Source organism: Chelon labrosus (genome assembly GCF_963514085.1).
Source record: "Chelon labrosus genome assembly, chromosome: 17".
Classification (NCBI taxonomy): domain Eukaryota; kingdom Metazoa; phylum Chordata; class Actinopteri; order Mugiliformes; family Mugilidae; genus Chelon; species Chelon labrosus.
Genome location: NC_140350.1, coordinates 15,797,442 through 15,811,065, shown reverse-complemented (window position 1 = coordinate 15,811,065; position 13,624 = coordinate 15,797,442). Strand labels below are relative to the sequence as shown.

Sequence of the window (13,624 nt, the reverse complement as noted above, 5' to 3'; positions counted from 1 at the left end):
GGCAGCATCCCTGCTCCGCAGAGGTGTGGTGGCGCCACCCTGCGGTCAGACAGAGGAGGTGTAGGAGGAGTTATAACACGAAAAGAGCAAAAACGGATTGAATTTAAATTTGATTCTGGTCTGTTGATATTAAAACATCCACAAAGAGACAAAACAAACAGAATTAAATTATTTTACTTTAGAGACAGAAATGATTGATTTAACCCTCCCCCCCCAAAAAAGAGAAGAAAAGATACAAAAACAGAGAACATGCACAAATAACAGAAACATGACAAAAAAGACACAAAACACCACCAACACACTTTATTCATAAACATTCAACATGACACTAAATGTAGAAATGATGTCACACACGTACCTGTGGTGCATACCTGGGGGGGTTGCTGTTCTCTGATTGGTTCCTTTTTTTATTTTTATAGCTCTCAATTTTGAGAAAGCCCTCCCCCCCCACCCCACCATACACAGTAAACTTCCTCAAACTCCACCACTTCCTCTCAAACTTCCTCCTCCTCCTCGTCGTCATAGCTCCGCCCGCCCGCCTCACACTGATAGAAATCCGCTCTCCCTCCATCAGAGAAACACGCACACCCAAACACACACCACAGAGAGCGGCGCGTAGCTGAGCTGTGCACCCGCAGAGGAGTGACTGGTGACCGGTGAGTCTTTCCGCCGCCTGGAGCTCCGCAACCAAGCGACCAGCTGAGTGTGTGTGTGTATGTTTCTGTGTGTTTCTGTGTGTGTGTTGGTATGTGTTTGTGTGTGTGTGTGTTTCCTCCTTCTGTATAAACGTTCAACTCGTTATTGATCTCGGGTTTTATTCTCTCCAGTTGATGGATATTTCTGCAGTCGATCAATAACTTGTTTGTGTGCATGTTTGTCTGTTTGTTTATTTGTTTGTTTGTTTGTTTGCTTGTTGCAGGAGATGAACCACTCCCTGTGAGTGTGAGAGTGTGTGTGTGCGTGTTTCTGTCACTTCTTGTTTTAGCTTCAAAGCGAAAAACTAAAACATAAAAAGCCATCGGTGCTGATCAGTGCATGTGATGATCAGTCAAACAGTTGATTGGATGGAGACAGAGTGAAATAATATTCAAAGATTTCTCCTCAGTGATAATGAATGATGGAACTGATGGAGCATCTAGACTGTGGAGGTTTTGTCCTTTATTCTCAGGTGTTAAGAGTCAAGATCCGGTCTCACTGTGTTCACCTCTGTCTGATCCCATGTTCTCTGTGGTTTCAGGTTCAGTTTGGTTTGACGTTCTTGAAGGTTTTGGTGTAAATATCGTCTCAGTTTGACTCATTGTTCTCTCGGTGAAGTTTGGTCCAATATTATCTTGGTGTTATTGTCCGCTCGGTCCAGTCTTTTAGTCCATGTTTGCTCTGATATTATTGTTTCTTGGTGTCCTGTTGTATCCAGTCTGGTAACTCTCCAGCTGAATTTTGTTATGTTTCAACCAATAAAGAGAAGTTGAAATCCGCAACAACATTATGACCACCTTCCTAATATTGTGTAGGTCTCCTTTATGCCTCCAAAGTAGTTGTGACTCATCAGAGAATGGACATGGGCCTTCTGAGGGTGTCCTGTGGTGTCTGGCAACAGAATGCTGTTAGATGGGGCCTTTGGGTCCTATGGGTTGAGGGGAGGGGGCCTCTGTGGACTTCAGTTTGGGATCTAGTGAATTTGGAGGCCAGGTCAACGCCTTGTGCTGTTTTTCATGTTTTTTTGAGTTGTTCCTAAACCGTTTTTGTGTGTGTTCCTGTGTCAGGCTGCATCCTGCTGGGGACGACTGCTGCCATCACGGAGGGTCATTGCTATGGGGTGGGGGTGACTGGTCTGGTCTAGGTGGGTGCTACATGTGTAAATGACATCCACACCAATGCCAGGTCCAAAAGTTTCCCAGCAGAACACTGAATTGTCACAAAATGGTCAATGTTATTCACTTCTCCAGTCAGTGGTCATAATGTTGTGGCTGATTCAGCGCCACTGATCTGATTGGCTCGGTAGATCTTTGCTGGTGAATAATTAGTTCCCAATGGAGAGACTCCAGGCCAACAGTCACGCTAGCTTCCAAGCTAACATCTGTAGCGGATGATGGAAATTATTACGTCTCTAATAATCAATAATCCAGAATTCGGGATCATGTTAAGAAACAGGAAGTGGATGAATCTCTCTCCTCCCCTGTGTTTCTGAACGCTAACACGTTTATCTGGTTGATCTCTGGATATAAACAGAAACTCTGTATGACGTAGTGATGTCATAGACCATGTTTGGTTGTTTCAGGTCTGGTTTGACCTGATCTTCTGTGTTCTCCATCACTAATTCGATTCCAACTTCTCTATTTATTTTTTTCTAAACCGGATCCATGATCATTCAGTTTGTTTTCCTGAGCATTCAGAGTTTGTGTCTCTGTTGTAAGGACCGTTCTTTACTGATCTCTAAACAGTAGCGTAAGAGTAACAAACTGTGAACACACACGCAGTAGCTGAGGTGGAGGTTTCGGTTTTGAACTTATGCATCAGAAGCACAGGATCATGGATTATTATAGGAAACAATGACACGTCAGAGGTGTGAATTTAGAAACATCACAGTTGTGTTGACCAATGTCAGGCTTCCCAGAAAGAGACAGGAAGTCAGAGAGTGACATTATGTCAGAGATCACCCAGTTAGTGTCTGTGAATCACTCAGCTGCAAATACAACAAATGACTAATTTCAGCCTGAGTTCGGAACAATGTTCTCTAGTGCTTTAGTCCAAGTTTGGTCTGGTATTCTTAGCTGTTTTAGCCCTGGTTTAGTCTGATATTGTTGGAACATTTGGCCCTGGTTTAGCCCTGGTTTAGTCTGATATTGTTGGAACGTTTAGCCCTGGTTTAGCTCTGGTTTAGTGTCTGATATTGTTGGTTGGTTTAGTCCTGGTTTAGCCCTTGTTTAGCCCTGGTTTAGTCTGATATTGTTGGGAAGTTTAGCCCTAGTTTAGCCCTGGTTTAGTCTGATATTGTTGGGAAGTTTAGCCCTAGTTTAGCCCTGGTTTAGTCTGATATTGTTGGGAGGTTTAGCACTGGTTTGGTCTGATATTGTTGGTAGGTGTAGCCCTAGTTTAGTCTGACATTGTTGGTGGGTTTAGCCCTTGTTTAGTCTGACATTGTTGGTGGGTTTAGCCCGAGTTTAGTCTGACATTGTTGGTGGGTTTAGCCCTTGTTTAGTCTGACATTGTTGGTGGGTTTAGCCCGAGTTTAGTCTGACATTGTTGGTGGGTTTAGCCCTGGTTTAGTCTGACATTATTGGTAGGTGTAGCTCTAGTTTAGTCTGACATTGTTGGTAGGTGTAGCCCTAGTTTAGTCTGACATTGTTGGTGGGTTTAGCCCTGGTTTAGTCTGACATTGTTGGTAGGTTTAGCCCTAGTTTAGTCTGACATTGTTGGTAGGTTTAGCCCTAGTTTAGTCTGATATTGTTGGTAGGTGTAGCCCTGGTTTAGTCTGATATTGTTGGTAGTTGTAGCCCTGGCTTAGTCTGACATTGTTGGTGGGTGTAGCCCTAGTTTAGTCTGATATTGTTGGCAGGTGTAGCCCTAGTTTAGTCTGACATTGTTGGTGGGTTTAGCCCTGGTTTAGTCTGACATTGTTGGTAGGTTTAGCCCTGGTTTAGCCCTGGTTTTGTCTGGTATTTTCTGGTGTTTGGTCCCTTCTAGACACAAATCTTTCTGTGGCTGTTGTTGAATTATGTCCACTATTAAATATTTTAGTGACATAAACACCCGAGAGTCGACAGCGGAGCACTTGTTGTTGCAGGAAAATGTTTTATCTAAATCTTCATGAAACTCTTCACAAATGCCGCTGCTGGAATGAAGAGAGTTGCAGAGAAACCCTTCCTGATTCGGTTTCAACACAGACGGTTCCTCTTTGGCCTTCAGCGTCTAACTGTTTGCTCGGGTGAGGAAACGCTGCGTTTCAATTTTGTCGCCTCTGTCCGACTCAGCTCGTCATATTCAGACTTAGTCAGTCATAACGATCATATGAAGGTTGAGTGTGAGAACACAGTGAAAACATCAGCCACAGTTTAGAGAACCATTTCTTTGACCTTACTGTCACAGATCAGTTTGAGTTTGGAACAGTGTTCTCTGGTGGTTTAGCCCTGGTTCATTCTAACATTATGCCTAATGTGATCGAGTATTTTTAGCCCTGCCTGGTTTTCTCTGGTCCTCTGTTCTTCAGAGTTTTAGTCACAGTTTGATTTAATATCATCGTGTATTTCTGTCTTGGTTATGGCGATACAGTCCTTGTTGTACTACTACAGTACTGTTTGGTGCTTTACCCTGGTTTGTATTTTATCCTGCATTTTTCAGATTAAGGGTTGAAGTTCCCCCTTTTTGTTCGTAAACATATTGTAATCTTCTTGCTCTGCAGAGCAGGTGTCTGCATCACATGGGGTTCTTCTGGCTTTTGAAATCTAGAAAAAGCCCACACAGCTGTGAAGATATCCTGTAAATGTGGTAGCATCCAATTTTAGAGATTTTCCCATTTGTCTCTTCATGACTTGGTTCCTCTGTGGGTCAGGAAATTTGTTCTGAGCCACAAAATAAAATAAGAAATACAGAAACAAGAGACAGCTGACAAGACGAAACCAAAAATGTAGTTCCTGAAATGCAGAAATACACGACCAGAAAATTAAATGAAGCAGCTTTATTTTAGTTATAAAGTCCTTTGTGGGTTTTTCACTTGACTTGTTCCTAACGCCTATAAAAGGTGCAATGCTAATAGTAAGCCGGCACTAAAATAAAACAGGAAATATGTCTGTTTCAGATTCACACGTCAATCACACCCTTAGAGGAAGGCCGCGTTCACACAATGAATGCGTCTCAGTCCTCCGAGTGTCTTGATTCTTCTTCTTCCTCTTTTTGTTCTAATTTTCTTCTTCATGTGTGACTCTGTTCTCAGACCTGCTGCATTTACTGAACCTCGATTCAGCTTTGAAAACTAACAGGAGAGGCATCGGATTAGCTGCATGGAAACATTTGTGTTTGCAGAGAGAACTTTAGGCCTTTCCCTTTCACTTCAATACAGTCACAGATTTGTCACAGCGACATCTAGTGGACGTTGAACAAACTGCAGTCAGATGCAAAAATAACGTCAGAAAAGATCTACAGTGATCTACAAAGAGAGCCCAATCAAACACATGAAACAGAAATATTATAATATGTGAGTGAACCCTTGTTTCCAGTATCTGCTGTGACCTCATTTTGCAGCAATAACATCAACTAAATGTTTCCGGTAACTGCTGATCAGTCATCTACAGCGAATGAGGTTCTGATGCTGGAATGCAGTGTTTTTCATCTCCTAACATGACGTCTCTCATTTAAACCAAACTATTCTACTTTGGTCTCATCTGTCCACTAAACATTGTCCCAATAGTCCTTTGGCTTGTCCACATGATGTTGATCAAACTGCAGATGGGCAGAAATGTTCTTGTTTGTCCATGACACCATGGTTGTTCAGTGTTCTCCTGATGGTGGATACATCAACATTAACATTAGCCTGGGTTCTTTTGGGACCTCTCAGACTATTATTGAGTGATCTTTGTTGGTGGACCACTGCTGTGGAGGGTAACAGTCTTAAATTTCCTCTGTCTGGCTGTGGATTTGTGGATTCCAAACCATTTAGAGATGTTTTTTTTAACCTTTTCCAGCCTAATGAGCAACAACAGCAACTTTTCTGAGCTCCTCAGACTGAGACAACCCCCTGATTTATTTAAACTAAAACAGGAACTGTTTTAGGAACTGAACACCTGAGTCTCATTACACTGATGCAAACACTTCTGAACAGATTTGACCTTGAAATTATCTCGGAATCCTAGAGCAGCACCTCTCTGATATGTAATATTGGCTCACATCAGAATTTATTCATGTTTATGTCACATTTTAGTGGCAGATAAACCACCAAGACACACTAAATGAAGAGAAAGCTAAAATAAATGTTTTGTTTAGTGTCTAGGATCTGTCTGGAAGCCGTGTACACTCCCTGTCCAGTTCATTAGGTACACTAGTGAAGTCATTCTAATCTAAATAATGTTCAGTTAATGTAGAAACAGCGTCAGAAAGGTGGTGTTTCTGTTATTTAGCGTGGCCCACTGACTACTGTGTCAAAATATCAGGAACAATGTCAGTTCAATAGTTCTACAGAATGGAAACACAGTTGAATCAACGTCTCTCTCAGTTATTGGAAACTCTGAAACTCTTTCCATTGGTGTACCTAATGAAGTGGCCAGTAAACTTGACTTTTTATCTCATAACTTTGACGTCAAAAGTCCAGGTCTCCATTTTGAGCCGACCGGTCACACCCTGAGTTCCTGAAGTTGCTGCCATATTTCAACATGAAACCACGATGACATTTTTGTTCTCAAAGCTTCCTTTTTTTCTTCAGAGGACGTCGTTACGACACTCGAACCGTTAGTTTCTTCTTCTTCTGTGTCTCGGCAGGTTGTCGGTATTACCATCACCATCAGCACTTTATTTGACTGTTAGACCCCAACAAATAAAACTATTTCCTGCTGTTTATTTGGTCGAAGCTCAGACTCTTTAGCTCACATCAACATGTGCTGATATGTAATATTGGCTCACGTGTTTATGTCACAGGTAAACCACCAAGAGATGCTAAATAAAGAGAAAGCTAAAAGTAAATGTCTTATCTTAGTATCGAGTATCTGTCTGGAGGCCATGTACACTCACTTGCCAAAACATTAGGTACACTAATGAATGCAATCCAATAGTACTATAATACTACAAAACCTCTTCAGAGTCTTAGTTTAGTTAGCCCTGAAGGTGACGGTTCTAAACAATCCTGGAGAGAGAAGAATCTGCAGGAAAGCTGAGATCAGAGGTTAAACTTCCAGCAGGAGTGAGATCAGCCGACCTCCGCCCAGACTGAGAGCTGGTGGGTGGGGTCGGTGTCCCCAGAGTCTGGGCTGAGCCACTTTCTCTTCTCACACATCTGGAGTGTCTCAATACTCATCGAAGTTTTCTCCCCTGCTTTAAACTTTTAAGACAATCCGAAAAAGACGACAGGTTTCAGTCCACTGTGATGACATTTCTGGTGTCTGTTAGTTTGAGGAAAGTTTTCTTCTTTTACTGTGATAATCTCTGCAGGTCTGATCTCTATAACTCAGCTGAAGCTCAGAGGAGTAACTATGCCTCAGACATGACGGCTACAACTAGATCTACATCGTCCACATTCAAATCTGTGTGTGACTGATAGCATCTCTGTTTTGTTTGAAGACCGTTTCCTTCTGCAGCGGTCATTTCCATAAACACAAATACTGACGGACAAACTCTCCCCCCTCTTCCTCCACCCCACCCCCACCCTACTCTCTCTGCAGCCAGACGATGGGACGTCACGTGTTTCTGAATAAACTGTGTTAACTGAAGGAAACTGAAGCATCTCTGACAGGACGAGGTAGCCAATCAGACGCTCTGAAGGTCAAGCTCCACGTCACAGGTGTGTTTGTGTCTGAAAGACAAAAATAAAAGAGACAAAACCACAACACAACACAAGGCACAACACAAGACAAAACAAAGCACAGAGACACACAACGAGACAAAACAACCAAGAGACAAAACAACTAAAAGAGACAAAAGAGACAAAACAACTAAAAGAGACAAAAGAGACAAAACAACTAAAAGAGACAAACAACCAAGAGACAAAACAACCACAAAGAGACAAAACGACTAAAAGAGACAAAACGACTAAAAGAGACAAAACAACCACAAGAGACAAAACGACTAAAAGAGACAAAACAACCACAAAGAGACAAAATGACTAAAAGAGACAAAACAACCACAAAGAGAGAAGAAACTAAATGTCCTCAAAGACGGCTACTAAGACGAACACAGCCGAACACAGGTTTATCTTCTTCCTGGTCCAGACTTTCTCTGCAGATGAAGCCATGATACAAACATTTGTCTTTAACGTTTGCTTGTCTCTGTGCCTCACTGTGTCTCCTGCTACAGGTAGCCCAGAGGTCAGAGGTCATCATGCAGACGATAAAATGTGTGGTTGTGGGTGATGGTGCTGTGGGGAAGACCTGCCTCCTCATCTCCTACACCACTGGAGCTTTTCCCAAGGAGTACATCCCCACTGTGTTCGACAACTACAGCAGCCAGGTGTGTCTTCGCTTCGGCAGTCTGTTGGTAGCCTAGCTTAATGCTAACCGTTTAACGGAAAACTGTGTTCACGTGTGTGTGGTGCATTCAGGTGACGGTGGATGGCAGGATCATCAGTCTGAACCTGTGGGACACAGCGGGCCAGGAGGAGTATGACCGGCTGAGGACACTGTCCTACCCGCAGACCAACGTCTTTGTGATCTGCTTCTCCATCTCAAGCCCCGCCTCCTATGAGAACGTCAAACACAAGTGGCACCCAGAGGTCAGAGGTTAACATCCTCCCACCATGATTAACAGTATGCACTAGGAAGAAGTGAAATGGTTGCTACTCAAAGAAAATGAGACTAATGAGGAACAGGATAGTGATGTCAGGGTTTTCTGGTTCGTAACACCTGCAGGGAATTGTTCTGAACGACCATCACTGTTGTGATATTTTTCAAACAGTCCCTCCTAGATAACATTGTCTGGTCGTCAATGTCTCTGTAGCTGACAGTTAGTCTCTAGTCGATGTCCTAGGCTCTGGTTGCCTGGGTAAACTTCTTGTGTATTTTCCAGTGAAGCAAGCAAAACATAAAAATACACTGCCTGGCCAGAAAGGTCACACACTCTAATATGATGTTGGAATATAATATTACGCCTTTAGCTTTGATTACAGCTCACATTTGCTGTGGCATTGTTTCGATAAACTTCTGCAATGTCACCAGATTTATTTCCATCCAGTGTTGCATTAATTTTTCACCAAGATCTTGTATTGATGATGGGAGAGTCTCACCACTGCACAAAGCCTTCTCCAGCACATCCCAAAGATTCTCAATGGGGTTAAGGTCTGGACTCTGTGGTGGCCAATCCATGTGTGAAAATGATGTCTCATGCTCCCTGAACCACTCTTTCACAATTTGAGCCTGATGAATCCTGGCATTGTCATCTTGGAATATGCCCATGCCATCTGGGAAGAGGAAATCCATTGACAGAATAACCTGGTCATTCAGTATATTCAGGTAGTCAGCTGACCTCATTCTTTGGACACATAATGTTGCTAAACCTAGACCTGAGCAACTGCAGCAACCCCAGATCATAGCACTGCCCCCACAGGCTTGTACAGTAGACACTAGGCATGATGGGTGCATCACTTCATCTGCCTCTCTTCTTACCCTGATTCCCCCATCACTCTGGAACAGGGTAAATCTGGACTCATCAGCCCACATGACCTTCTTCCATTGCTCCAGAGTCCAATCTTTATGCTCTCTAGCAAATTGAAGCCTTCTATTCTGGTTAGCTTCACTGATTAGTGGTTTTCTTAAGGCTACACAGCTGTTCAGTCCCAATCCTTTGAGTTCCCTTGGCATTGTACGTGTGGAAATGCTCTTACTTTCACTATTAAACATCACCCTGAGTTCTACTGTTCAAACGTTTAAGTGACCGCCAATCACGATTAATCAGGATTTTTTTCCGACCACAGTTCTTCCTCCAAGACGATGGTTCCCCACTATCCTTCCAGTTTTTAATAATGAATTAGACAGTTCTTAACCCAATTTTAGTAGTTTCTACAATACCCTTAGTTGTTTTCTCTGCTTGATGCATGCCAATGATTTGACCCTTCTCAAACATCTTTTCCACGACCACAGGATGTGTCTTTAGACATAGTTGTTTAAGAAATGAGGAGCTACTCATTGCATCAGTTGGGGTTAAATAACTTGTTGTCAGCTGAAAGATAATTGCCCATGCAGTGATTATCCAATAGGAGTGTCGTACCTATTCGTTAAATCCCTTCGTTAAATCCAGGTGGTGACTTTTTTTTTGGCCAGGCAGTGTATGTCTAGCATATGGACAGAGCTAGCGCTTCTTCAGTTTGAGAAGAAAATACCATCAACGCTGCTCCATCTGGGTTCCCCCGATGCTCCAAGACACTATCAGCGCGGTGAATTATTGGGTTAGGGTTACCTTTTGTCAAATCACTTCTTGTGTTACTGTTGCTAGGTTAGACCTGTAATAGTAGAGTCTAGGGGTAACATGGGACAAAGACAGCTAACGTTAGCAACCATATTAATGTCGGTAACCATGCTAACGCTTGCAGACGATGGAAATCTTTCTTTCCGGACATTTGGATGTTTTTTCACCAGTTTCTAGTTTTTCCTCCAATGTAGCCACACTTCCCAATCCCAGTGATGAATTTTCATGCTTACTAAGTCTCCAGGTTTCCAGTGTGCTTCTTTGGGAATGGATGTCTCACATAGCAACAGTAACACAGGAAGTGGGGACTTAACCAAAAGGGAAGGAACCATGTGAACGGTGGGCAGTAGACCAATCAGGAGATCGACAAAGGGTTAACTTGGTTGTAGGAACCAAGTGGTGGATGGTGTTTCCTTCAGGGAATTTCTTTTGCTTATTTTGACTATAAAAACACTGTAAAATGTTAGTAGTTATTCACAATTTACTGAGGATTATATGAGGATAATAACCTTCTGGGGGAGTGAAATTACTGTAATGACACCATATTGTCTGTCAAGTGCATCGCTCAGTTTGTAAAAACTGTCAGACTTTTTCTGATACCGCAAACCGTGATGAAGTAAAGTAACCCAAAGTGCATTTGACACATTTGGTTTTGAACGGTTAAGGTCATTCTCGTGGGTGTTTGGGAGGATTTAGTTCTTCTTCTTCAACTTCCCACCACACACATTTTGTAGGCCGGGTGAAGTTAAGACTTCCAGGCTAAAAGGCAAGAGAAGGATTCACCACATGACGTGAACTGGTTTCCCCTTCCTGCGTTGCCTCCAGGTGTCCCACCACTGTCCCGGCGTTCCAATCCTCCTGGTCGGCACAAAAAGCGACCTCCGGAACGACGCTGAGACTCAGAGGAAGCTGAAGGACCAGAACCAGGCACCCGTCACCCACCAGCAGGGAACCGCCCTCGCCCGGCAAATCCAAGCCGTCCGCTACATGGAGTGCTCAGCCCTCAACCAAGACGGCATAAAGGATGTGTTTGCCGAGGCCGTGAGGGCCTTCCTCAACCCGCAGCCCACCGTCAGCAAGAAGCCCTGCGTCCTGCTGTAGGAAACCCCGCTGGGTTTATCCACCTGAGAGACTGGCCGACAAATTTACATTAAAGAGGTTTTTATGTTCGGTTAGATTTTTTATTTTTTTCTGTGTTTGTCTTTTAATTAGAAGAAAGATGGTTTTAATTAAACAGGAGCTGAAAAATTATCAACAGTTGTCTCACAGCGTTTCCAACAAGACCAAAACTCACCTTCAGGTTTTATAGAAACATCTGCAGCTTCAACGTGTTGTATCTGAAACTTTTCTGTCGTCACTATAACGTCACAAAGTTCAGATCCTGGTTAAATCTCGTCGCACAGCAAGCAGCAGCAGTTTGAAGACACTTTAAAACTCTGAGCCGTAGACATCATACATTAAAGACCATAAATTTACTTGAGAATTATTTGAAAAAAGATATTTGTGTGAAGTTTTGACTTTGACCCAGTGATGTGATAGAGTACTGTGTTACTTTAATGTGACAAACTGAAGACGGAGTCAGGCTCTGAGAACACCCGATATAAGAAATGATTCATGCAGTGTGGTTTTAGGGACACACCGAACTGATGTGGCAGAACTGAAGTGTGAGATGATGGGCGTGTCCGACAGGAAGCAGCTCTGGTGGAGTCCTGAACTGAAATGAGAAAAACAAGGAAGTTAAATAAATAGTTAATATAATACAGAGAGAAGTTAGTTTAACCACATACAGATGATCAGGAATATTACGGATATGATCTGTGGCGCTTTAGAAAATTTACTGACACCAGAATAGTTTATCTAGAGTCTGGTAGCACGTCATCATTATGTGTTTCAGCTAATACAGAGAAAGAAAAATACCTCTGCATCTACTGGATAGTCTTAAACTAAACCAGGAACTGAACGACACCCGAGTCTCATGTTAGCTTCCAGGCTAACATCTGTAGCAGATGATGAACGTTATTCCCTAATAATCAATAAACCAGAATTCAGGCTCTCTGCAGATATTCAGTTTTCTCTCATGTTAAGAAGCAGGAAGTGAATTTAAAAAGCTTTAAGTTTTAAAATAATGATTCATTTTTCTATTAGTGAAGAACACATTTCAGTCTGAGAACAGAAACAGATGATCTGGTTCATCTCCGTGGGGAACTCTGGATGTAACCAGAAACTTTGTGAGAAGTTGTGAAGACGAGAACAGGAACATGAAACCACCCAGAGACAAAAGATCAAGAACTACATTAAACAGTCGACGGTACAAAGTTAATAGAAATGTCTCGGATTTCTGAAGAACCGTCTTGTCTCACTTCACCACTTTGGTTTCTGGCCGCGCTGCTAGCTCTGCCAACCATCTCTTTGTCATGACGACTAAATTCCATCTCTGATTGAAAATCTGTTTCTTTAGGTTGATGATTTTTATTTACTGTATTCTTATTTAAATGTTTAACACATTAAAGACGTGATTCTTGCAGTTCGGATGCTCGCTGTGTTTTATTTCCACGAGACAAATGGACGCCACAAATCCCTATTTACCCTAGCTCACTGACTTCTCTTTCTCCTCTTTCTCATTGTCTTTCGATGGAAACGCTGAGAACTGATTTCAGTGTGGAGTCTATTTTTCAGGTGAAGCCGTTTTGTCGTTCAGGTAAATGAAGTCAGAGGAAGTGAGTTTAATGAATGACCTGCAGACAAACAACTTCCTCAAACCATGAAAGGCCTGTTATGGTGTCAGGTAATAAAATAATCAAATGACAGACACGCCTGAGGTCACGTTCACAAAGGATCTAACGAAAACGCACAGAGGCGTCCAGCCCTCTTTTAGAGTCAGATCAGCTGTTCAGAAAATTCCCAAACAAAAAGGTGGAGCCACGTTTGGATTTGAACTTATCTGATGGTATCTGAAGAGCTGATGGCTTGAAGTCAGGTGACGTGGACGTTTGTTCATCAGTGACGACCTGTTTGACCTGAAACCAACACGTGGTAATTCACTGTCACATATTAAGAGTTGATCAGTAGCTGTCCAGTTCATTTTACGTCTCTCTGGTCATTTTGTACATTCTGGTCATTTCTTATCCTGGAGGCAGTTAAGCAAAGAATAAAAAGCTTTAACCCATTATGGGTTTAAAGAAGCTGTTAAAGTGACATCTTCAGAGTTTCAGGATGTCGTCTTTTCCTCCGGAGCGTCTCCTCAGAGACAGGGAGCCACTTCCCCTTCCTGCCCAAGCTTTCCTGAAAAGTCCATGAACGAGACGCAAATGAGACGAGAGACCGGGTGATCTAGGAGCTAGTTTAGACCACGATCACAGCGGCTAACGTCTTTAATGATCTCACAATTATACACACACATAGATATTATAATACTTGGACTTTTCTTTGTGGTCGTCTTACTTCAGTTTTCTCCCAGACTGGACTTTTAAATTGTTGCTTCTACTTTAATGACTCACTGGAGCAGAAGACGAACAATTCTTCTTCG

The 13,624-nt window shown here is 42.6% G+C and overlaps 1 protein-coding gene across 4 annotated transcripts; it reads left to right on the top strand.

The window, feature by feature from the left end:
• Positions 1-565: 565 nt before the first annotated feature.
• On the top strand, positions 566-12,622 carry rhogb (ras homolog family member Gb). Of its 4 annotated transcripts, none has more exons than XM_084564435.1 (5): positions 566-656; positions 7,365-7,483; positions 7,996-8,148; positions 8,240-8,410; positions 10,924-12,622. In XM_084564435.1, the coding sequence occupies exons 3-5, from the start codon at positions 8,020-8,022 to the stop codon at positions 11,197-11,199; spliced, it is 576 nt and encodes a 191-aa protein (XP_084420561.1). In that variant the 5' UTR covers positions 566-656; positions 7,365-7,483; positions 7,996-8,019; the 3' UTR covers positions 11,200-12,622. The 4 variants fall into 4 exon arrangements, with proteins under 4 accessions (XP_084420561.1, XP_084420564.1, XP_084420563.1 ...); XM_084564438.1 differs by having other exon boundaries at positions 601-656; positions 7,369-7,483; XM_084564437.1 differs by lacking the exon at positions 566-656 and adding an exon at positions 687-705.
• Positions 12,623-13,624: the final 1,002 nt, after the last annotated feature.

Coding starts and splice junctions, on each gene's coding strand:
- rhogb (XM_084564435.1), top strand. CDS start 8,020: ATGCAGACGATAAAATGTGTGGTTGTGGGTGATGGTGCTGTGGGGAAG. Junction 8,149..8,239: donor TCGACAACTACAGCAGCCAG/GTGTGTCTTCGC, acceptor TGGTGCATTCAG/GTGACGGTGGATGGCAGGAT. Junction 8,411..10,923: donor AACACAAGTGGCACCCAGAG/GTCAGAGGTTAA, acceptor CGTTGCCTCCAG/GTGTCCCACCACTGTCCCGG.